This window comes from Lutra lutra, chromosome X (assembly GCF_902655055.1).
Source record: "Lutra lutra chromosome X, mLutLut1.2, whole genome shotgun sequence".
Taxonomy (NCBI): Eukaryota; Metazoa; Chordata; class Mammalia; order Carnivora; family Mustelidae; genus Lutra; species Lutra lutra.
The window spans coordinates 87,865,427-87,890,867 of NC_062296.1; the positions used below are offsets into that span (position 1 = coordinate 87,865,427).

General features: G+C 46.6%; 1 protein-coding gene across 3 annotated transcripts in view; it reads right to left on the bottom strand.

Annotated features, from left to right (window-relative positions):
• The window catches only part of BMX (BMX non-receptor tyrosine kinase), a 49,808-nt gene extending 45,625 nt beyond the window's left edge, over positions 1-4,183 (bottom strand). For all 3 annotated transcript variants that reach the window (XM_047715587.1, XM_047715585.1, XM_047715584.1), the window contains exon 1: positions 4,047-4,183. In XM_047715587.1, coding sequence (XP_047571543.1) covers positions 4,047-4,049 — 3 coding nt within the window. In that variant the 5' untranslated portion in view covers positions 4,050-4,183. The remainder of the gene's footprint in view (positions 1-4,046) is intronic.
• Positions 4,184-25,441: the final 21,258 nt, after the last annotated feature.

A 25,441-nucleotide genomic window follows, 5' to 3' on the forward strand; every position in this document is an offset into this window, starting at 1 on the left:
TACAAATCTTATCCATTGGTTACTTTTTATTTTGAATAGTGTTTTATCGGGGAAGGGGAGTCTAATTCCTTTGGGAAAATAGAATGAGTTTCTTTTGAGCACAGTGGGTGTTCTATGCCGTGGTCGCTGGTTTCTTGGCCCCCGAACTCAAAGATGGGGATCTGTTAACGCTATTAAGTTAAGATAAGATGATTTTCTACACCCAAAGTCTATGTCTGGAAGAGAATTTCCTTGAAGACTTAGTGAAACTTTGGAAGGTCTAGTTTTTTGGGGGGGGCACATGACCCTTTTGGGGAGCCATACCACACTGGGCATAGTTTTAAGACATTTTGGCTTTTACATTCCTGTGTTCTACAATTTTACTAACAAAGCATACAAAGAAAACTGTGAAAACTTTTGTCAAATGTCTTTTAGAGCCACAGCTAAAACATGACTCCTTAAAGCAGAATGCTAGTTAAATAGATCTGGTTAGCTCAACACAAAATTTTTACTTAAAAAAAAAAAAGAGCGTTTACTTTTCAAAACTTCTTCAGATACTGAATGAACTTGTAACATTAAAAACACTGTTTTAAAAAAGCAAAATCCCAAAGTCTCAGGTATTAAGAAGCCTTTCCCAGGACTGCATGACCTTACGCACACTTTACTATTTATAGAACTTTTACATTCATTACATTAAAGATTTTGGGGAGGGAATTTTATCTAAAAGATTAATATGGTGAATCACAGAAGCAATTGACAAATGAAATTCACAAGATTGCTTCTGTATATTGAAGGGAAGAACAATGGCTAGAAAGGAAGGTACCAAGTCCTCGAGCTTCTTTCATATTATTGCATTAGATGCTATATAATTTCTCAAATTTCGACAAAATTGTTAACTCCAAAGCCCTGCCTTTTGTGAATTTTTTTGGCTTTCCTTTCTAAAATCAGATATGATATGTGTTTATTCTACAAAATTAAGAACTACCAGCAAGCAAAAGAAAAAAAAAAAACTGTTAACATTTTGGTGACTATACCTCTGGATTTTTCCAAATATATAAGTATCTATTTTCACAAACATGAGCTCATGCTCTGTGAAGATAGGTCTGTAATTTGTTGTTCTTATGTAACACACACATAGGGCCACGTGTCTTTGCAAACCTTCAATGCTCTACTCCCTCAGTTGGCCCCCGGAACTTCCTAATGAACTTGAAGAATCCTGTTTTGATGACTCACGCTTTGGTCTCATCCAGATCAGTTTCTTCTAGGGCAGTGCCTGGCTCCTGTTCTAGTCGGGATCTGCCTTTCTACTTCTATTTGCTTCTATCCCTTCCTTGTATTGACCTCTTCTCCTACATTAGCCCAAATTTGAAAATGGAGGCATCTCTGTGGTCTCCCTCGATATAGAACGAGATTATCAGTGGTGACTAATTTTTAGAAATGCAATATTTCCTCCCTGTATTAGGACATAAGTCGACCTGCTCAGGTACCCCTGTTGATTCAAATGCCTGCGTGACGGCTAACAAATTTAACTCTGCCTGCCCATATTTAATAATATATGTTCAGTCGAGAAGGTTAAAAAACAGTTTCAAAATGAAATGAGATCCTGAAGCTAGTTAGTATTAGCCAGAAATGTATTTCCATAGAAGAGCCAGCAGAATTTGGCTGGGGTCTCATATTACCAACTACACGGAATAGACACATCAATTTGCTTACCAAATAGCCTGGGCTGCCTATTTCCATAGGTACGTGAAACTAGAAAGAGATTCAAGTGCAGGGGACGTAAAAACAAAAAAGTATAACCAAAAAAACTGGCAGAAACCAATATAGTATTTTCTCTAAGGAAGCCTGCAACCATCCCGCCACCCATAACATAGGTAAGAGGTGAACACTAAGTTAACATGACCTAGAATTCCTGTAGTTATTTAGCATTTACCAGGAAATGTTGTCAGGAGAGTGAGGAGTTCAGAATTTTGAGCCCACGGCATGCTGGACCTCATTACAGAGCTGTCATTCATGGATAGTGTCACCCTGACCGAGCCCCTTCCCTGTGCTAAGCTTCAGTTTTCTGACGCAGAAGAGAAGATGAGTCACAGTTCTCTCAAGGCACTTGATTGAGAAAGCTTATGTCAAAGTTCTGGGCACACCGTGGGCACTGAACCATGATTGAAAAAGAAAAGGGGGGAAGAAACAACTAGAATGCTAGAGTGGAGTCCATGTTCTCGTTGCCCTGAAAGACCCAAGGAAGGAAAGTTGTTTCTTCTTCTTAAGATAATCAAGAAAAAAAAAAAGATAATCAAGAAAGACATTATGGAAGGGAGGACATCAACACTGGATGTTGCAGAATATGAGTGATTATAGCAATAATCATCTTAGCTAACATTTAAGAAGGGCTTGCATTATGCCAGGCGCTTTAAAAAGCACCTGGAAAATATGCATTCGTTTACTCTGTGACCGGGTAGGCCAAACCCCCACCCATCCACCCATCCTATAGGGTATGTCCTAATTCAGTCACCTTATGGGGTGGTTAGGAAAAAGGCAAAAGGTGATAAAGCCATGTCCTGATCCCTTATGCTGAATTAGTAACACGCAGCCCTGCTTAGAGTATACCGGCTGGTGTGGGCAGAAGCAACCAGCCCGTGGGTTCAAATCCCTGCTCCGTCTCTGTGCAACCTGGCATGTTACTTCCCTATCCATAAAGGGAGTAAAACGGTAACCATGTGGAAGAGTTAGGAGGAGTCAAGAGAAAATGGCAGTACACCGCCTAGCACGCTAGCTGATACTCCCAAATTCTGTACTCCTTCCCCCATCACTCCTAGGCAAAGTTTAAAAAAAAAAAAAAAGACCATAGGAAAGGTTAAAAACTGAAGAGAATGAAATGATCTTTGGTGATAAAATCTCTGTCCTTATCCCTGTTCCCCGGGCCCTAGGGATGGGAGAGCATCAGAGGCAGGAACACTTCCCGTGCGCTCTCTCCTCTGCATGTATCTGCACTGTTAAAGATACAAGTTACAGATACAAGTATCTGTCTGTTACAAGCTTTCAATCCTGGGACGACTTACCTTAGGTTCAAGGTGAACCAGCCCCTTACAGACTGGGGTTTTGGGACACTGGGTTTCTCACAAATCAATACGTGGATGTGACTGCAGGGGTGGTCCACGGACCGGCGGTATCAGCCGGGCCTGGGAGTTTGGGAGAAATGCAGCTGCCCAGTTCCCGCCCGAGGCCCGGTGCACCAGAACCTGCATTTTAGTGAGATCCCCAGGAGCCTCGTGTGCCCGTGAGAGTTTGGAAAGTCCTGACCTAGACCACAATCCACTTGTGCTACTTCTTCTTCTTCTTTTTTTTTTTTTTTAAGATTTTATTTATTCGACAGACAGAGATCACAAGTAGGCAGAGAGGCAGGCAAAGAGAGAGGAGGAAGCAGGCTCCCTGAGAGCAGAGAGCCTGATGCGGGGCTCGATCCCAGGACCCTGAGATCATGACCTGAGCCGAAGGCAGAGGCTTTAACCCACTGAGCCACCCAGGTGCCCCCACTTGCGCTACTTCTTAAATCCAGTGAAATTATCCTGGTGCACAGGAACTTTCAACATTTTCTGGCTGTGGCTGTAACTAAAAGCTTCGCCTCCCGCATCTTTCCACCTCCATCTAAAATCCTCCCCCCAAACCCCAGACGTTGGAAGCCTTCAGGAGCCTGAGAACAAATATTTGCAGTTAAAGTAACACCATAAAAACACAAGTAAATAAAAGAGGGTAGGACTAACATTTCTCCGTCTTTTGGGAAACAGTTAGGAAGCCAATATGCAAAGTCACAAAAGGCCATGCCTGAAGAAGAGGACAGAGAAAAGCAGCAGAGGAAACGCACAGACGAGGGACACACAGCCTGACAGCTTCCCTGAACGACGTTTTTGAGCCGGGGAAGGAATGGACAGTAAAACCGCAACAGGCCCCCAAATTAGATGGTCTCACCCAAAGTCCCCAGAGAAGCCCCAGCAATCTCATATTCATCATTCTGAACCTATTTGCCTGGAGGATATGACATGATGGGGCCAACTACGGCCGCAACGCACCATTTTGGCTCGATCCGCCGCCGGGGGTCCACCGCCTCGCGGTTAATCCACTCTCGCACGAACACAAGCCCCAGCTGCCCTCCTTCCAGCAGCAGCAAATTGTCTCACATTTTCCCGGCTGCCGGATCAGAAATGGCTACATTACTCAGTGCCCCCAAAACGTTTATTGTCCTGCAAGGGCCTTACACAATCCCACAGGAAACCACGCTCAACACTTAGCCAACACTTGTTGATCTGATTGAATGCAACAAAAACGGAGACAAAAGCCTATTTCATAAAGGTTCCAATTTTGATAACCACAGCCCCTGCTTTTCCCAGGCAGCCCTCAGGAACATGTGATAACCCTGCCTTTGTTTATAGAGCTCTGGGCTGGAATGGACAAGAAAATAGCTCGGCAAAACCCCACTTCTGACGCTGACTTCTCTCACGAATCAGGAAACCATGAGGTAATGCCAAAGAACGCAGAGAATGAGCAACGAAAACTTCAACTCAACATTGGACGAGGGGATGCTGCAGGAAATGTGACAGACAAGGACAGTTAATATGACCGAAAAGGAGCACATTTCCGCAACTGAAATTGTTAAGAAGCCCAGAAGTGGAAAAGAGATCAGTTTGGCTTGTGTAGCAGTCCCCAAGTTTGCAATGAAAAAGTGTGATTGTCACTCAACATCACTGTGACAGTATCTCAACTTTTGGCTTTCCTCGTGCCACCCTCTCGTCTCTGGTGCACACGGACTGGTCATATGTGGTGAAACTAATGAACTCTTTGAGGCTCTGCTATCCACAGCTGAAAACCTCAATCACCCTTTTGGTATGCTGTGACACACCGAATTAAGTCACCCGTGGTTGGCTACTTCAACTTATTTGGAAACATCTAGGGTGTGAGGAAAACTTGGGTTGGCGGAGGAGAGTGATGCCGCTGACTTTCCAAGAGGTCTTCACTTGAGTGGACGCGGGATTAGCATCACTTCTATTTTCTTGGCCTTCAGTCAAGTCTTCTCGAGAACCTACCATGTGCTAAGCATTCTGTTAGGGACCGGAGACAGTGGTCAACAGCACGAGGGCAGCCCACATCTTCAGGGGCCTAATGTCCAGTGGAGGTAGGACTCCAAGGAAAGGCTCAATTACAGTGGAGTGTGGGGAAAAATAGCTTACAGAGGTATTGTCAGTGTTTCTGTTTGAAACTGGAATTTGGGAAGGGGCAAAGAGTCCCTCAGAAGAATTCCGAAGAGGGGAGCTTACACCCTGATAGTAAATGAACCCTGATGGTTCCCAAATAGCTCTTCGGTCTCTGGGAATAAGGTAGGCAGCCATTCAAGAAACCCAGGGTGAAACAGAGTACCCGTGGCCCAGCCTCTTGGCCAAATAAATGAATTTATTATTATTAACATAATATAATAATAATAATAACAACATAATATTATTATTAACATCCTGTTAATGAGCTTCCTTTCCCACACGGCGATTTGGATTTACTCTGGATTTGGATTTAAACATGGTAGCATGGCAGAAGATCAACTCTAGAATGACTAGTAAATTTCAAGGAGGGGGGACAGGAAGCAGTAGAAGCCTGGAAACACCTGGGCACAATCTTAGGATTCCCATCCCTTCTTGGGCCTTGAAACACTCAAGGGCAGCTGGGAGGAGTGGTTTCCTCTGAGTCAAATGTCACAGATTTATTGACTTATTCTATTCATTCGCTTCCTCTGCCACTTCTCCCGGACCTTTCTTCGGCTCTGTATTTTCCAGGTCTTCAAGTTTCATTCTAACTTGTGGCAACGTGCTATGTCGATTACATGAGTTAATTTGTTCAAATTATGGTCTGCATTGTCACCTGTGCCTGGTGAGCCCCTTAGGAACGTGCTCTAATAATAATTTGACTTCATGACGTGAGCAAGCTTATTCACTTGGGAGTTCTAGTGCTTGTCTTTAGCATAAGAAAGAAATCCGATAGCATCCATTTTGTGTGTGTGAGAGAGAGAGCAACAGCGAGAGAGAGAGCTTCTTCTGGCTTCTGGCTGACCTTTATTTTTTCTCACTTTAAAAAATGCATTTGACTCATGCCTTTAAAACATCATGCATGTGCTCATGATTCCAAATTTCAGCCGGCTCCTCTCTCCTGAATTCCAGACTTGGAATTCAGACTGTCACCTTGTCCATCTCTACTTGGAAAGTCTAATCAATGTGTCTATCTTACCCTCCCAATGCCGACCTCCTGACTAACCCCCCCACACTACCTTCTCCTGTAGTCGTCCCCTCTCACATAACAGCCAACAGGATTTTTCCAGCTGCTTCAGGCCAAAGAGTGTGGAATCACCCTTGACTTTTCCCCTTCCTTCACACCCAGCATCCAGTTCTTCACACAATTTGGTGAGCTCTCTCTTCAGAATATATGCCGAACGTGGCCACTTTTCACCACCTCTTGGCTACTTGCTGGGCAGTCGCCATCATCTCTCACCTGCAATGTTGCCCCTGCCTCCCGAGTGTTCTCCCTGCTTCTACTTTTGCTCCTGGAGATCTGTTCTCCACTGGCTAGCCAGAGCAATTCTTTTTGATGTAACTCAGATCCTGTCACTCCTCCAGTGTGAACTCTCCTTCGGCCTCCCCTCTTCTGGTCCACCAGTACTGTCTCTAACATCATCCCGTGATTCTTCTGCCTCACATCGCCACTCCGAATGCTGGCCTCCTTGCTCCTCCTACAATATTCTTAACACCGTCTGCCCCAGGGCCTTTGCATTGGTGGTTTCCTTGGCTTGGCAAACTGTCACAGACATCTGCCTGGTTCGTTGGCTCATCTCTGGTCTCTGCTTTAGATGGCATCTTCCTAATGAGCCCTCCCTGGACCACCTTGTTTCATCCTACAGCCTCACTCCACCCAGCACTGCCAGTGTCCCTTACTCTGCTCTACTTCGTCTTTCTCCACGGCGCTCAACACCTTAAAACCTGCTGGACGACTCATTTATTTATTCCTTTTAATGTCTGCCTCCGCTTTCTAAAGAGTAAGCCCCAAGGGCTCCAGTAGCGTGTCTCTCTACCCACTGAGCCTTTTCCACGGGCATCTCTTCCCTGGGGGTGTTTCTCTGCTACCTCCTGCATTTGCCCCCCCAGTGCTGAAATGATCTACTTGGAGGTTGGGATTGAATGTGAATAGTTTACACTTATTGGGATGGGGCGTTAATGTGTTGCCTCTCCTAGAAACGCTTGCCTATTAAGCCTTGGGCTCAGTGGTGGAACAGTCACGCTTGGTCCTTATGAGAGGAGATGGGTGAGTAGGAGATGGAGGTGGACATGAAAAGTTTTGTTGTTTCTTTTTGTTAGTACCTTTCCCGATATGTGTGAAATCTTTACAGAGCCTGTTGGCATGCTGTCGATTTTACTCTCATTTTTTAAAAAGATTTTTTATTTGTTTACTTGACAGATCACAAGTAGGCAGAGAGGCAGGCAGAGAGAGGAAGCAGGCTCCCTGCTGAGCAGAGAGCCCGATGCGGGCCTCGATCCTAGGACCCTGGGATCATGACCTGAGCTAAAGGCAGAGGCTTTAACCTGCTGAGCCACCCAGGTGCCCCTTACTCTCATTTTTAGTGGAAGGTAAGGATGTGGGGGCTAAGAGGGGCTCAGTGAACCATGACCACCACCTGTTCTTGTAAATCAAATTTATGGGCACACAGCCACCACCGTGTGCCTGCAAAGTCTCAAAAAATATTTACTATCTGGCCTTCGCAGAAGAAAATTTGCCAACTCATACTCTAGAAGAGTCTTGCCAGCTGTACAAGTGACGTGTAGCTTGGAATTCAACAGACATTCACTGAGTTGGACTGCGGGCCAGGTTGCCAGAGCTGGAAATGAGGAAAGTAGGCAAAGGAGGTATCTTTATGGAACCCTCCCAGCCATGATTCCCGCTTTGAGTCAAATGATCTTTCCCAAAGGTTTATCACGGGCAGTTTCAAAATACAGAAAAGTTAAAAGAATTGTACCACGAGCACCCCTATGTCACCCTCTAGACTCTGCAATTGGATTTTGCTATATTGGCTTTGTCACATATCTGTGTACCCATCTGTCTATCTGTCCATCGGTCCGCCTGATCGGTCTTACTACCTCCACCGCTACCGTAGTTCTTACCATTGTTATTTTCTGGTGCATTCAGGGTGAGTTGCAGACAACGGTCCACCTCATCCATGAACACCAGCATCCATAACATTAACTAGATAGAGGTTAATTCAAATTAGCCTCTTGTTTGAACTCCAATGCTGTGACCTTGAAAGCAGCCTCCATTTAGCCAGAAGGACCACCATATAAAAGCTGGAAAGTGAGAAAGGTTATCAGGGTAACTGACATAAGTATCAGGGGAATTGGTCCCCTACATTTTTCCCCTTCCTTGGTGCAGAGATGCATCAGCCTTTCAGGGCCAAGAACATTTTGCTTGTGGGGCATTCTAGAAAATTTCTGTGGCTCAGAAGAGGGGTCATAAGCTGTTCTTTTCTGGAATGCTGCCAAAAACCCATGGGAAAGACAGGAACACAGTTGTGTGTTTCACACAATGGTGGATCACACGTAGCTTCGGGGTCAGAAGGCTGGGTGATAGAAGAGACCCAGGGCTGTGTGGATTGCTCTCATGAGGGTAGAAGTGGGAGTAATAGCTGCTCGTCTCTGGTGGATGTCTTTGGATGTCCTCAACCAACAGCCCATTAATGACCTTCATAAACAAATGTTTACAAAATAGTGTCTGATTTGAGCCAGTCTATTTCCCTGGGTTCGATGGGTCTGAATGCCCAATTTGGAATATTCCAAAGATATTGGTCATTTCATGAATAGCCACGATAGTGCTCTGGGGAGCAAATTACCAAAACCTGACCAAACTGCAAGAAAGCATTTTTGAGCTAAGTGGTAGAAGAAGAAAAAAAAAATGGACATGAGGAAATAAAGAAGACATCTGTGTATTCCTACGAAATATATCTTGGAGAAGAAAATCGGTAAGTCAGACAAAAGAGGAAAATGCAATTTTGAGATAAATAGTCAAATAAAATGCGTCAACAATGTGGGTGTTTTTAAAGATCATAACGATATCATTTAGAATCATTTAGGAAAGGTTTTCATCATTGTCATTTCATCACAGAGTTTTCTTTATACTTCCTAGGACCCCGAGGGCAGTTGATGATGTAGCCACACACCCGTATATCCACCTACACACTCATTCACACACACACATATTGGACATCTCCATCTGGATGACGGATGACGGTGCGAAAAGTGCTCCAAGTTCCACGACAGGGTCACGCTGCTCCTCTCCAAGGTGGGCCCCGCTAGAGAAACGTTCCATGCCCCATATTTCATCTATAAACACTGGCCCCTCTCTGACCTTGCTTTGTCTTCGATTTAGGTCTTCTAGCTTTTCCAGCCCTGTTCTTTTCCTACACGGGGTCTGCAAAGAGAGTTCCTTGCCTTGCCCAAACCAGGCAGGCCCTCGGACTTAGCCGACATCCATGCCTGACCTCTCAAAGTCAAGACAAAAGGGAAGCTCTCGCTCCTGGTACAGTGTTGGAGGTGGAGGGTGTTCCGAGGCCCAGAGGAACCTTTGAAAATGTGATAAAGCAAAAGCATCCCCAAGAGCATTGAAATCTACTAGAGGAGTGGGTAACGATGTACAAGGAAGCCGTTCTCTTCTGCTTCCTTTTAATGCAAAGCTCTTCTTGTAAATGCTGTTTGTAACAGAGGAACTCTTCAGGACACCTGAACTCCAGAGGTCACTGCTGTGGCCTGTGGCATGCAATACTTCATCTCTCAAGTCAAGTTTAATAAGTTATCTTGGCGGTTGGCTAGTCACATTGGTAATAACATTTAAATGCTTTCGTAAAGGGTTATCTCCTCTGGCATTCAAGTTTCTTTTCCAGTTGCCTATTATCACAAAACAAATGATCTAGAAGCTAAGTGGCTTAAAACAACCGTTTTTCTTTGCTCATGGTTCTGGGGCTCTGGAAGTGCAGAAGGACGCCATTGGGGCGCTCCTGTTTTATCGACGTGGCACTGGCTTTCCCCCCAAAAGTTGGCCTCTGATCCGCGGCTCTTCTCACTGGGCAACTGCTCCCAGGGGCAGGAAGCAAGAGCCATCAGGCCGCCTCAGAGCCACACCTGGAACTTGCGGTCCAAGCCACTGCAAGTCCCGCCTAGACTCCGGAGGAAGAGAAGTAGAGGCCACCTGCAATGGAGGGAGTATCAAAGTCACAGTGCAGAAGACACGTCGAATGGGACATCCGGTTACAACTGTCATAGGAATGGAGGATCTTCCACAAGATGATAAACAATGAGTCTGATCAACAGTGGGTGCTTGTGATTGATGCAGGCTGGCCTGGGCCCAAGGACCCAGAGGGTGTCCCGCAGGACCAGCCAAGGGGGACTCCGGCTGTATGCAGGATGGAAATAATCCACAAGCCGAGAGGAAGGGAGAGCAGAGTTTACCGAAGACGGAGAGGGAGAGCACATCAAGACCGAGCGGCTGGGAGACTCGGAAAGGAGGGAGAGTGAGTCTCATCTTTGCTCAGGGTCTGGGGTTTGTAATGAAGGTGATAGTCTGGTGTCCCTGTCCTCTCAGGCATCCAGGAAGTGGTCAGAATAAGGACCAAGGCTCTGGTGTCCTCCATAAGTCACTTATGCCCCGGGACCAGGGGTCTTGGTGTCAAGGTGTCTGGAGTCGGTGGTCTTGAACAAGTTCGCAGTGACCCACCCGGTCATTCCGTGGGTGTTACCTATTGTGCTGGAAGACTCCAAAGAAATCATTAGCTCCTTGAACCATGCAAGGAGGACCTGAGGCGGGGGTGCCGGTCCTAGCAAGAATAGAAGCAGAAGGAAGAAAAAGGCAGGTTTGTTTTTTTTTTCCCCAAGGAGCTCCTTCCGCTTCCCCATCTCACAGTGATGGGCATGTCGGACACCTCACCCAGATCTGAGGGGAAGGTTTCCCAGCGGGAGTGACATGGAAACTGAGCTGAAACATGAATGGGGATAAGCCGGATGAAGGAGAGAGAAAGTTGCAGACAGAGGCACAGCAGGCCCACAAGTGGGAGAATCTACATTCCAGAGCCTAAAACAAGTCAGCATGGCAGAAAGAGGGAGTGGAGTGCCTCTGCGTGCGTGTGCGTGTGCGTGTGCGTGTGTCCTTGAACGAGTGTCAGCATGTTGGGGGTGAGGCCAGATTACAGACATCAGAAGATGTTCTCTTGAGGGCCCTGAAGGTTTTAGGCAGTTATTCCATTTCCCGGGGAGGTGGAGAGTGGATGGGCCAGTGGCCAGCCTGACGGCCAGAGGAGGGGCGTGGCAATCAGATAAGATGACCGGAGGCAATGGGATGTAAGAGACATTAGGTGTGGAATCCACAGGATTTCGAGGTGGAAGAGTGATGGGGATAGCCTGAGATTCAGGCCCAGGTAACTGACTAAATGTTGACATTTTTGGTAGTAGATGCAGAACCATTTACTAAAGGCTGCAAGGAGCCAGAGAGTCCGTATTTCTATTTTATTTGGAGAAAGTTTCAGAAGTCATCTTAACCCTGAGAAGTAACAATACTGTATTATTTCATGGCACTTTTAATATTCATGTGTTTTATCTCAATTAGCCTTGAATCACAGTAAGGTAGAGAGGAAGGATTTGAGTCCCACTGACCTATAAAGAATCCAGGGGAAAGTCCTTGTTCCTCTACTACCCTGTTCTTTTATTTTATTTATTTTTTAAGATTTTATTTATTTATTTGACAGAGAGAGCACAAGTAGGCAGAGTGGCAGGTAGAGGGAGAGAGAGAATCAGGCTCCCCACCGAGCAGGGAGCCCGATGCGGGGCTGGATCCTAGGACCCTGGGATCATGAACTGAGCAGAAGGCAGACGCCTAACCAACTGAGCCACCCAGGCGCCCCTACTACCCTGTTCTTTTAGAGCAGGGACACTACCTAGTTTTTATAGTCTGTGAGCTGAGAGCAGTTTTTACATTTTTAAGTGGTTGAAATTTTTAAAAAATCAAAAGAATATTTCATGACAAGTGAAAATTATATGAAATTCAAATTTCAGTGTTGTAGGGACAAGGGCAGGTCACCTCAAGATAGGCCACTTTAAAAAAAAAAGATTTTATTTATTTATTCGAGAGAGAGAAAACACGCAGGTAGCGGGGCAGAGGGAGAGGATGAAGCAGACTCCTCACTGAGCAGAGAGCCAAACGTGGGCCTCAAGTCCAGGTCCCCAGGATCATGACCTGAGCTGAAGGCAGATGCTTAACGGACTGAGCCACCCAGGCCTTCCCCAGATGGGCCACTTTGGCAGGAAGATTATTTTGAGTTAAGAAATCAAAAGCCAGCAGATTCAGGAAAAGTGCTTTACTTCTCCGGGCAACTGTACCAAGAAGAGAGCTACTAACAGAGGTTTCTCTTTCGTTAACAAATTTAGGTGCATAGCAGGGCAAACTTTGTTTTCCAGACTTCTCTCACCTTCCTGCAAATGCTCTTCCTTCCCTTTGTTTTCCCGCACCCCGCCCCCTCCCCTGAGCTCAGGACTCCAGATAAGCCTCTGTAATTTCAGGCTGTGCGGATCACCCGTCTTTAGGAAATGTAATTTGATTTACTCCTGTTCCTCCCGCTCCTGTCAGTTTGATTCTTCGTCCAGCTAGAAGGATCTTGGAGGGCAGAGGAAATCCGCCCTCCCCAACAGTAACCGTAATTAAAAGTTTATTGAAACATGCTGGGGGGAGGGGTTTGGGGAGAGGGCGGCGGGGTTATGGACATTGGGGAGGGTATGTGCTATGGTGAGTGCTGTGAAGTGTGTAAACCTGGCGATTCACAGACCTGTACCCCGGGGCTAAAAATACATTATATGTTTATAAAAAATAAAAATAAATAAATAAATAAATAAATAAATAAATAAATAAATAAAAGTTTATTGAAACAGCCACACCCGTTTATTCCACGTGCTGTCCGTGGCCGGTTTGTTGCTACAAAAAACATCAAAACATCTACCTTCTGGCCCTCTACGGAGTTTTCTGGCCCCTGTTTTACGAGCACCACTGTCTTGCCTTTTTCAAAACCACACAATGAGCTTTCTGGTCTTTAGAGGACAGGAACCGGTTGCCATGCCTGTACCCCTGGTTAAGCATTCCAGCAATGAACTAGATCGGTGCGCTCACCGGCTCCCGCAACTCCGCTCCGCTCTGGGAAAACTCTCCAATGCCTGCACCCCTCAACAACCAAGCTCTTAACCAACTGTCTCCCCACTACAGCGTGTCTCTTTTTCAGGCAGGAGCACAAAAGTCTCGCGGCTCCCCCACCATCGTGTAGCGCTGAGGGCATACCCAGCTCGTTGACTTCTCCCTACAACCCCACCAGGTGGGCTCTGTTCTCCCCGTCCCCATTTCGCAGTGGCAGGACTGGGGGCACAGAGAGGCTGCGCCACCTGCCCCATCTCGCGCAGGTGACAAGTGATGGAGGCACAATTGGAAGCCACAGTGTCCGGATCGGAGCGCCTGCCCGGCTCAGAGAGCCCCCCACCCCAATAGCCTGGAGGGGGTGGGTAGCATCTCTCCCAGCCGGGAGGGGCGTGGAGGTCCCCGGGGCAGCAGAGCAGGCAGGGAGGGGCGGCGCGCGGCGCGAGAGGAGCCCCCCGGTCCAGAAATAACGGACCGTTTCCCACGCCCGCCCCCCGCCCCCAAAACCCCTCCCCCCAGACCACCGCTCCGCGGAGGTGGCGGGCGGCGAAACGCTGAGTCACTGGTGAGGCTACCAGCTCAGGCGCCCTCCCAGCCCTGCGCTAAATGCCCGCGCCCCGCGTCCCGCGCCGCCTCCGCAGGGGACCGGAGGCTCGAGGGGGTGCTGCGCTCCTGGTGCGCCCGCCTTCCCCAGCAAGCCCGCGACTCCGGGGGAGGCTCTCGGGAGGTGACGGGAGATGCTTAAATAGGACTCAGGCACTGGGCAAAAAGTGCCAGGCGGCTTTCCTGTCTGCAAAGTATCAAGGTCTGGTAAGCACCTCGTCAGTTGTTCGCGGGCGTAGAATTTACGGGGCGGGAGTTTGGAAGGACCTAGAAGTGGCGCGCGTAAAGCCCTCCCTGGTTTCTTGTTAGGGAGGTGATGTCGGTTCTGTACCGCTCTGAGGATTGAATGCCTTTCTGAGACCCCACTGTCCAGCACCCAATAAGTATTGATTGATTGCTTGCCCGGGGGTTCGGGGGGAAACTCATTTTGACGGACGGGCCGGCCGTTGCCGAATGGAGTGCTCTGCCTAACAGCACCTAGCATTCCTAGAGGGCTGACACTCCTTTGAGGTAGGCAGTCTTAGTACCCCTAGTTCATAGATGGAAAAACTGAAGCACAGAGAGGCGTAGGAAGTGGCACACAGCAGGTGCCTGGTGACGCCGGGATCCAAACCGGCGCTCTCAGGTCTATGCTTCTTGCTAAAGCGTCTTTGGTGATTTGAGTAGGAATCTTTGAACGAATGGGTTGTCTTTCGCTTGAAAATGAGTTTTAGAGATTTGGCGGCACGCTGTGCAAGCATTTGAAGTGGAGGAGAGGTGTGTTGTGTTTGTTCTGGGATACTCCGTTCAGTACAACTACTGGCCCACAGAGAGAAAACTCTTTTGAATAACAATGGTGGGGTATAGACGGGTCTTCAAATACAGGATTGGTGTCAAGGACACCTCCTTCTTCGGTTTCCTGCGCTCTTGAAAACTTCCTGACAAAGCTCAAAGATTCCTTGCCACTCAAGTTGGCCCTGAACTTGAGGGATAGATGGATCTTTGAATTTGGTGATCCTCGAAGACCCTTTCGGTGCCAAGATCTTAAACGTGTTTTGGTGAGAGTCACAGACCTCACGGATTTCCTCCGTGTTCCCATAGTCACCACATAAATCTCTCTCAGCCTCCCCGTAGCACCTATCTCGTGGGGCAGCAATGAGGGGTGGGGAAGGTTGAGAAATTGCAATGAGATAAAGTAGATAAAGGGGCGCCTGGCTGGCCCAATCAGTCGAGCATGCAGCTCTTAACCACGGGGTCCCGAGTTCCAGTCCCACGTTGGGTGTGGAGCCGGCTTCAAAAAAAAAAAAAAAAAAAAAGGCAAGCAGATAAAGCACTCATTAGAGGTTAGTAAGTGCCCAGCAGAGCTGTTATTGCTAAACCTTGTGAAAGATGGCTGTAGGATTGCATAAGATTGCAAATGATTAGTGGTGCTAATGTATTAGTGCTCATACATGTTCACCAGCATTATTATTTTAAATTTCCTAACCCAGGTCTTCTACAGACTAAGCAGCCGATATATTGTAGCTGTTAATATTTTGGGCAGGTCTGAATTTAATATCCCTTATTTCGTGGTCTTTGGATGTGTCCTCCTTATGATTTTTCTTTTTTGTTGCCCCCCCCCCCCTTGAGGGGCAACACCTCAGCGTTGGAACACTCTTTTGAGACTTCAGCATGGCATCCTCCAAGAAAGTGATCCTGTCCGTGCTCAGCCGCGAGCAGAGCAGTCGGAAGGGGTTGGAGCCAGGGTCCGCAGAAGCATTAGCAGACCCGAGGTAAGCTGCTGGGGGAGCTGTTTTCGTGCTTTCCTGCAGAAGGCGCTGGTGGGACCTGAGGCTTACCTTGGGAAGAGAGGGCTTGGGGCAATCATGACCTGCCTTATGGGGGGGCCAAAGGGGCAAACTCTCAGGGGGTTTCGCTAACTTGGGCACAGAGGTCTGGCACAGAAGGTGCAGCTGAAGCCTCTCCACCCCTCTCCGCATTCGCTCCCGTATTCGCTCGTCCTACCCTGAGTTGAGCCACCAGCCTGAGCATGCACATCACCAAACATGCCCACCTTATAGCCCCAAGTTGACTCCCCGGCAATTCAAGGCACCAAGGAGTAACATTAGGTCCCGGTTCCAAATTCCCAGGCGAGAGCATCTTCTTGGCTTGGTTTGGGTCCCGTCTCCCTCCCCCTTGGCCAGTTAGTGTTGCGAAGGATTTGGGTTTGTGGACAAACCACAGAGACCCAACTCTGTGGACCTCCTGTGGAGATGGGGGTGTGAGAAGGCTTCTCTCATAGATGATTTTAGGTTAGGTAGACCTCCTTCGGCATGAGATAGCAGTTTTATTTGAAAATTGCAGAGGATGTGGGACTTGCAGGAAAGAACATCTTATTTGTACAGAAAGGTATCAAGTGGTGATTATAGTTCATAGAAAATAGCGCTCATCACCATCCCAGTTTCCAAAAACATTTTTTGATTGCAGTATAACTAACCTATGACATTGTAAGATTCAGGTAAACAACCAAAGAACACAGAGATTTGATCTTTATATATATTGCAAAACAATCACCACAATCGGTCTAGTTAACATCTGTTACCATACGTAGTTAGACAACTTTTTTTTCTTGTGATGAGAACTTTTCAGATGTACTCTCTTAGCAACTTCTAAGTGTGCAGAACAATGATGTTGATTACAGTCACCATGCTGTACATGACATCCCCAGGACTTACTGATATCATAACTTATAACTGGAACTGAGTACTTTTTGAGCACCTTGACGTATTTCGCCCACCTCCTCCCCCACCTTTGGCAAAAACCATGAAGCTCTTCTCTGTGTCTGTGCGCTTGGTTCATTTATTTATTTTCTGATTCCACATGTAAGTGAGCTCTTATGGTATTTGGCTTTCTCTATTTCACTTAGCATAATGCCCTCAAGATCTACCCACGTTGTTACACATGACAAGATCTCATTTTTTATGACTAAGTAGTATCTCAGTGTGTGTGTGTGTGTGTGTGTGTGTGTGTGTGTAAAACATATATATCATATTTTCTTTTTCCATTCAGTGGGTATTAGGGTGGTTTCCATGTCTTGGCTATTGTGGAAAAATGCTGCAATGAATGTGGGGGTGTAGATCACTTTCTGGAAGTTAGTGTTTTTGTTTTCTTTGGGTGAACACCGAGAAGTGGGATCGCGGATCATATGGTAGTCCTACTGTTAATTTTTCGAGGAACCTCCTACTGTTTTCCATAGTGGCTGCACCAATTTACATTCCTACTGACAGTGCACAAGGGTTCCTTTTCCTCCACACCCTTCCCTTCACTTGTTATTTCTTGGCTCTCTGATGCTAGCCATTCTGACAGGTGTGAGGTGATCTCTCACTGTGGTTTGGATTTGCATTTCCCTCCCTGGTGATTAGTGATGTTGATCATCTCCCCTCTGCCGCCAGATATTTTTGAATAAAGGAAGAAATATATTAGGGAAGTGGATTATTTTTTATTTTTTTTAAAGATTTTATTTGTTATTTATTTATTTGTCAGAGAGAGGTGGGGGGAACACAAACAGGCAGAGGTGGAGAGAGAGGCAGTCTCCCTGCCGAGCAAGGAGCCCGATGCGGGACTCGATCCCAGTACCCTAAGATCATGACCTGAGCCGAAGGCAGCGGCTTAACCGACTGAGCCACCCAGGCGTCCCTGGATTTTTTTTAAAAAAATGAGGTCAGTTTGTTCTTCTGCCTAAAATCGGCTCTGGCATTTTTATGCTCTTTCGTTTTCACCTGTGAATGTCATTGGGGGTCCATCAGACATTGTTTTCCAAAGGGTTACACGCAAATAATGGTTACATGCGAACAAGATTATTCTAAGGTCTAAATGGACAGTGGGTGTTGGGGACACGGAGATGGATGTGCTATCATATTCTACTAGGCCACATCACTGAAAGAACAATTATGAGGAATTTGGACACCCATTAGTAAAGCCATTATTGTGTGTCGAGGGTGGCTAATTCTTTAATGACTCCATCTGTCGGGACACATCTGCTGAAGCTTTCTAAATATTTTTAGTCCTGTCAACCCCTTTTGTAGTCTGATGAAACCAACGTGTTTCTTCTCAGAGTAACATATATTTTTTAAGATTGTATTTATTTGATGGAGAGGGAGAGTGAGAGAGCACAAACAGGGGAGTGGCAGAGGGAGAGGGATATGAGCTCGTGACCTGAGCTGAAGGCAGATGCTTAACCCACGGAGCCACCCAGGTGCCCCAGAATAATATTTTTTTAATGTGTGAAATAAAATACATAGGATTACAAAGGAAAACATATGGCAATATGGTGAGCAGAATATTACAAAACAAATTTATAATCTAGTAACTTGCATTAAGTAACAAGACTCAGTGGCAGGTCATATCACTACCTGATTTCAAAGCTGTGAGGGACATGGATAGTAATAGTTCCCTATACTGGGGCACCCGGGTGACTCAGTCAGTTGAGCCTCTGACTCTTGGTTTCGGCTCAGGTCATGATCTCAGGGTCCTGAGGTTGAGCCCCACCCCCCAATAAATAAATAAATCTTTAAAAAAGTAGTTCAGTATACCTGTAGCAACTGTCACGTTATATGAAACAGCTTTGAGTTCTAGTGGTGACAGGGTCGCAGGTGCTGGTGATTTACTGTCCTGCTTTGACTGCATTCATGGTTAAAGTATTACATTCCAGGGGCACCTGGGTGGCTCAGTGGGTCAAAGCCTCTGCCTTCGGCTCAGGTCATGATCCCAGGGTCCTGGAATCGAGCCCCGCATCGTGCTCTCTGCTCAGTGGGGAGCCTGCTTCCCGCCCCCCCCCACCCCGCCTGCCTCTCTGCCTACTTGTAATCTCTGTCTGTCAAATAAATAAATAAATAAATAAATCTTTAAAAAAATAAAATAAAGTATTACATTCCAGCCTGGAGATGGCTGCTGGGGACGCTTGCTTACTTACCAGTGTGAATGTACTTCCTGACACTGAAGTGTTTACTTAAAAAAAAGTTAAAATGGTAAATTTTCTTATGTGTATTTTACTACCAAAAAAAAAAAAATTCCAGATGAAAAAACAATTTTCAGTTAGAGGTTAGTGAAAATCAAGATGTAATTTTTTTTCCCAGCCGAATTTATAGCTGCCCTGAATTCTACCCGTGGTACCCAGTTAAGAGTGCCTGGCTGAAAACCCGTGCTTTAAAGACCCCCACATTCTACTGATTCAGAGGGTCTCCCATTTATGCCTCTACCCTAAGGAAAAATATGTGGATTGGAATCATTCCTAATGCTGTCACCCTGGTTTAATCATGATTAAGACAGAGAATGTTTCCTTTTTTCTCCATTATAGCTGTATGTTTTACATAATGGGGATTATATAAACTAAGCAAATTTCTGTCCTTGTTTTTTCATTTAACAGGGTAACATAAGCACTTCCCATGGAATTATAAATTCTTCATGCACATCTTTTTTTTTTTTTTTTTTTTTTGAGAGAGAGAGAGAAAGAGTGCACGCACACGTGTGAAGCCAGGAGGGGCAGAGGGAGAGAGAGAATGTCAAGCAGGCCCCATGCGCAGTGCGGAGCCCGACTTGGGGGGTCGGTCTCACGATTCTGAGATCACAACCTGAGCTGAAATCAGGAGTCCGATGCTTGACTGACTGAGCCAACCCAGGCGGCCCCTTCACGAACATCATTTAAGTCGCTGTGACATGTTCCCGTGTCCGGCACACTGTTACTGTCTTAGTCATGGACCTACTTTTGACCATTTAGGTTGTCACCATACTGTTAGCATGGCAGAAGGGCAGACCCCCTCACCCTCCAATCCGCAGAGAAGGGAAGCACTGATGTGGTTTCGGGGCGGTACGTTTTAAACTTTTTGTGCCAAGGCTTCGTCTCTAAAGAAACATCGCCAACCCTTTGGAGCCCAGAGCTATTTTAGTGTAGAATTTACAACAGTGTTTGGTATGAGTGGCCCTCAGCGACCGGTTCCCTATGGCCGTAAATGAGGAAGTAGAGGAATTTACAAAGCTTTCACTGAGCCTTTTGGTGATGAACAATATGGCAGAGATGAGGCGGGGTTGGCTTTCATTAGGATTCTGTGCGGGCCAAGGCTACCAAGCTGGAACGTGGATGATAATTGCATAGCACGATGTTCGTGGCTCCCTTGGCTGTGCCCCCAGCAGGAGGGAAGCCGACTCCTTTGTACCCGCCTCTGGGTACACTCCTTGGTGGAACATGATTTTCCTGGGGCCAGTCTCAGACATTTTTTTTTTAATCATGAAGAATTGCAAACTTAGAAAAATAGAGAAAAGAGTGTAATGAGTCCCCATGTACCCAATCTCCATAGTGATCAACTCACGGACATTTTCGTTTCCTCTATATTCCCCATCTGTTCCTGCACTCAAAGTATTTTATTATTTTTTTTAAAGATTTTATTTATTTGACAGAGATCACAAGTAGGCAGAGAGAGACAGGCAGAGAGAGAGGAAGGGAAGCAGGCTCCCCGCTGAGCAGAGAGCCCGATGCGGGGCTCGATCCCAGGACCCTGGGATCATGACCTGAACCGAAGGCAGGGGCTTTAACCCACTGAGCCACCCAGGCACCCCTGCATTCAAAGTATTTTAAAGGTGAATCATTCCATTTTCCTTGTAAATATTTCAGTTTGTGTTTCTAAAAGATTGCAACTTTAAGAAATTAAACTATAACCCCATTACATACTTAAAAATTATGAGTCTCCTGATATTGTCAAATAACCTTGAGAAATCTTGGTCCTGATTGATACAGCCTGTGTAGATGGTGCCGTCCATTATCGAGGTCTCTCGGTGTTGAATCATGGTGGAGGGGCATGGAGTCAGAGCTCAAGCCCATTCAAGGCTGAATCTAGATCTCAGTCTGGATTTCATGCTGCCAGTTTCTTTCTGCCTTTTCAGTGATTTTTTTTTAAGATTTTATTTTTATTTATGTATTTGAGAGAGAGAATGAGGGAAAGTGAGCATAAGAGGGGAGAGTCAGAGGAAGAAGCAGACTCCCCACTGAGCAGGGAGCCCGATGCAGGACTTGATCCTGGTACTCCATGATCATGACCTGAGCCGAAGGCAGTCCCTCAGCCAACTGAGCCACCCGGGCACCCCTGTGCTTTTTCACTCTTACAGTCGGGCCCCTGCCTCGATGCTGAGTAGGCCCAGGAGGTAGTCCCAGCTGCTGGAGTCTGTCTTCGACGGCCCTTTCCCTTCTGCTGCACCCATGTTGGCCTTGACACAGGCAGGCATGGTGTTGGGTGTTGGGTGTTGGGAGGGCGGGATCTCAGCTGGTTCCAGGACATTATTGCCCTCTGTCCGTGAGGTTTAGGTTCAGCTGTGTAACACAAAGCGGCCGCTAAAACCAATGGTTTGCCTGTGTAAGGATTTGTGTTTCTCTTTTGAAAACCCAAGGTCTAGGGTGAGCCTGAAGGCTCCCCGCTTTTCAGAGACCCATGCTCATTCTATCTTAGTTCATCATTTTTAGTTCCTTCTTAGTGCATCGCCTTACGGTCCGAGACAGCTGTTGGGGCAATAGCAACCATTGGGTGCAGAGAGGACGAAGAGGGCAAACAGCAAGGTGCCACTATCCATCTTTTAAAAAAAATAGATATATAAAGGATTTCTGTAAAAGGCTCACCCAGCAATTTCTACATACCTCTCATTAGCCAGAGTCAGTCATGTGACCACACGCAGCTACGAGGGTGCCTTAGGATGTAACCCAAGGACCACTTGGGATGTCTTTAGTACCTTCTGTGCACGTAGAATTATTCTAGAGGCAGCAGAGCGGCATAAAAAAGCATAACGTTGGCCCTATCTGCAAGGAACGGACGTTCCTGGTAGCTAGGTCCAGTGCTTTCTGATTTAAATAAAATGCCAGGCAGGGGGCGCCTGGGTGGCTCAGTGGGTTAAGCCTCTGCCTTCGGCTCAGGTCATGATCTCAGGGTCCTGGGATCGAGCCCTGCATCGGGCTCTCTGCTCAGCAGGGAGCCTGCTTCCCCCTCTCTCTGCCTGCCTCTCTGCCTACTTGTGATCTTTCTCTCTCTCTCTCTGTCAAATAAATAAATAAAATCTTTAAAAAAAAATGCCGGGCAGCTGGAGCCTTACTAAGGGAGTGTCACAGACTGGATGGGTGGTGGCCACAGGTCTTGACGGGCCTTCTCAGGACATCAAAGGGAATAGCTTTGAAGCTGCCATCTGAATTTGGCAGTTAAAGGATTTGGAACAGTGTGAGGGAAAGGACCTTCTCCTTTGGTTCAAAGCTTTGAGAAGCTCATCAGTTTAATATGTAGAAAGAGAAAGGTGTGGATGAGTTGGCGACCAAGTCAAAATGTAGAAAATCCGAGTTCTATCAATCAGATCCTGCCTACGGATCACAAGGCATGCCCCTGATGTGCCCTTAAATACTTGCTAAATGTTTACTGAATGTTAGGAACTTGATTTATTCCTTTAAAAGACTTTATTTGACCGAGAGAGTGTGCGCTCAAGCAGGGGGAGGGGCAGAGGGATGGGGAGAAGCAGTCTCCCCACTGAGCAGGGAACCCGACCCCGGGCTCCATCCCGGACCCAGGGATCATGCCCTGAGCTGTAGACAGACGCCTAACCGGCTGAGCCACCCAGGAGTCACCAGAATGTTAGGAACTTTAATAAGTCCTAATGCCCAGCCCTGCAAATCACACTCTAGTACAGTAGTCTGATGCGAGATACTCTTGCTTGTTAGAGGAAGAGTGTCTCACACTTATGCCCCATCTCTTGGCCACAAACACTACATCCTTTTGGCTCTTCTCGACCAGCCCCCGGCTACTGCAGACTTTTGCTTGTGCTGCCTTTTCTTCCTCTGTGCATCCCCGTGTCATGGATTGGTGACCAGAAGTTTCGCTATTGGTGACCAGAAGTTTTGAGTGTGCAATCGGTGTTGAGCAAACAGTCCTTGCCAGGTGATGACCCTTGTCCTGCGAGCGGCGGATGGTGATGAGGGAGGGCCTGGAAAGAAGGAACCTCTGCTTTCCGCCATTTATTTCATAGCAGGACATACTTGCTCATGGGAAACTCCATTTTTTTTTTACACAGTTTTTTCTTTTGCGTGTATGTGTGTGTGACAGTATTTTTACTTCTCTGCTGCAGCATAATGGCTGGTGTCTTAGCTTCAAGTGTCCCGCAGAGTGATTTGATATTTACGTACATTACAAACTGGTCGCGGCCGCAAGCCTGGCCACCACCTGTCAGCAGACAGCACTGGCTGTCCTGTCCGTCCCCGTGACTTACGTATTTTGTGACTGGACATTTCTACCTCTTCAGCCCCTTCCCCTATCTCTCGGACACCAAACTGGTACCAAGAAGCAATACATATTCATCTCCTCTTTACCCATATTTTAATATCAGAAAATCCTAATAGCGTGGAACTAAAAAGCCACCTTAAAAAGCCATCTGAAGCCTTTCTTTTGCATGTGGGGATGGTGTGGCTCGGAGACGGGTCGGTGCACACCCCGGCCACTGGTCTCAAACCCACAGCGCTCTAGGCATTGGCCCCGCTGCCAGGCACTCATTGTTTCCAGTGCTTCAAGCTGTGTATTATCCAGTGAGAGGAAAAATACATGATACGAGAGGAGCATTTTCACCCTCTTCCTCCCAGCCCTGGTTCCATTCACGGGCTTTCACTGAGCTGAAGTGGGTTATATGGGTGACGGGGTAAGACTGGAAAGGTCTAGGACTGATTTTCCCTGGAAGGGGCAGAGAGCCGACGGGGGAGAGAGTCCATTCAGGAGGCGAGAGGGGAGGAGGAGGAAAGGAGCGCACTGTCTCCCGGGGGTGCAAAGGTGAGAGGGCGTGAGGGGGTGAGGAGTTGAGTGAGAGGGGACGGAAATATTGGGGACTTGCCGGACAACAGTGAGGGTGGTTTGAAATGGACCTTGAGGTTGAAGCGCCCTCTTGGGTGTTTGGGGGGAGGATTCAATAAATGTTGTACTTTTCAGTTACCTTTTAGTATTTCACTGCATGAAACACAGGATTGGGATGGGCTGCAAAGTGGCCCAGCTTTTTAATGGGTGACAGGCCACATTTTAAAGTGAAGGAACTGAGACTTGGTTATGTGAAAAACTTGTGGTAGCTTGTTAAATTTATGTGTGTGCACACTATCTGGGGTGTGTGTGTGTGTGTGTGTGTGTGTGCGCGTTTTCCCATGGAACGTGAAAATCAGAGAGTTGAAACCAGAGACAGGGACAAAGAGAGGGTCTAGTACTCTCTAGAAATTTCTAGTAGCATGACCCAGTAGACTCCCTGAGATAAAAATGCAACTTAAAAAATGTAATTAGTTCACCTGCCGGGAAGCTGGAGAAAGGCTTAAAGTCTGAAAACAATGAAAAAGAAAGAAGAAAGTCTGAATAGTTTCATAGCCATTAGGGCAATGGAGTCAGTATTTTATTTTATTTTTTAATATTTTAACTATTTATTTGACAGAGGGAGAGATCACAAGTAGGCAGAGCAGCAGGCAGAGAGAGGGAGGGAAGCAGGCACCCTACTGAGCAGAGAGCCCATGCGGGGCTGGATCCCAGGACCCTGGGATCATGACCTGAGCCGAAGGCAGAGGCTTTAACCCACTGAGCCACCCAGGCGCCCCTGGAGTCAGTATTTTAAAAGCCTGTGACAAATACGGCAGCTCCACATGATTTTACAGATAAATTTCACCCAATATTTAATATTTAAGATACAGATAATTCCAGTTCTGTGCAGACTGTCCAGGGAAAGGAAGCTCAAGGGAGTCCTCTCATCACTTCATGAAATGACATTGCCTTGCAGTCAAGACCGGACAAGGACAGCAAGTGAAAGGATAATCATGTTGCTTTTATATACATTTTAGCAAGAATCATAAAATATTAACCACCCAGATACAGAATGTATTAAAAAGATAATATATCGCCACAAAGTTTGGACTGCCGAAATGTAGCAAATTTGGTTTGAGGTTGGTTAATCTAGTTATGTAATTTACCAACATTAAGAGATTACAGGAGAGGAAAAGTATCTCAATAACACAAAAAAAGGGTTCAATAAAATTCAACAACTCTGTATGTTCAAAACATTAGTAAACTAGAAGAAGTGGGGATTCTTTCTTCTTATGAAGAGAATCCGCAGAAAACCTGCATTAAACAACCTATGTGGTGGTGAATCTGTATAAAATCGGAGGAAACAAGGACATCTATTACTGTCACTTCTCAGCATTGTTGTAGATATGCTAGCTTGCAAAAAGACAAGAGAAAGAAACAGAACGTGTAAGGCTGGACAATGAAGGGGAAAAACCCGTTATTTGCTGACGGGTGTTGGTTGGGATATTATTCCCAAATATTTACTGCCCACCCCCTGTGGGATTACACACTCCCCCCAGTTTTAGGTACATTAACTGTGAGTCCCATAGGCAGGGTTTAAGTGCCCTCCTCCTGCCCTGGGCTTGGCCATGTCACATGCTGACACCAAAGGGACATGTTAACGTGATTGTGCCCTGTTGGCTTGGCTTCCATGTGCTCTTGTCCTTGGTTATGAGAACAGCATGTCCTAGATAGTGGACACTGTTTCAGCTTGGGATGAAGAATGACAAGCCGTGTGGAGGCCAGCCAAGCCTAGCAAAATCCAGAGAAAAGCAGCCTGC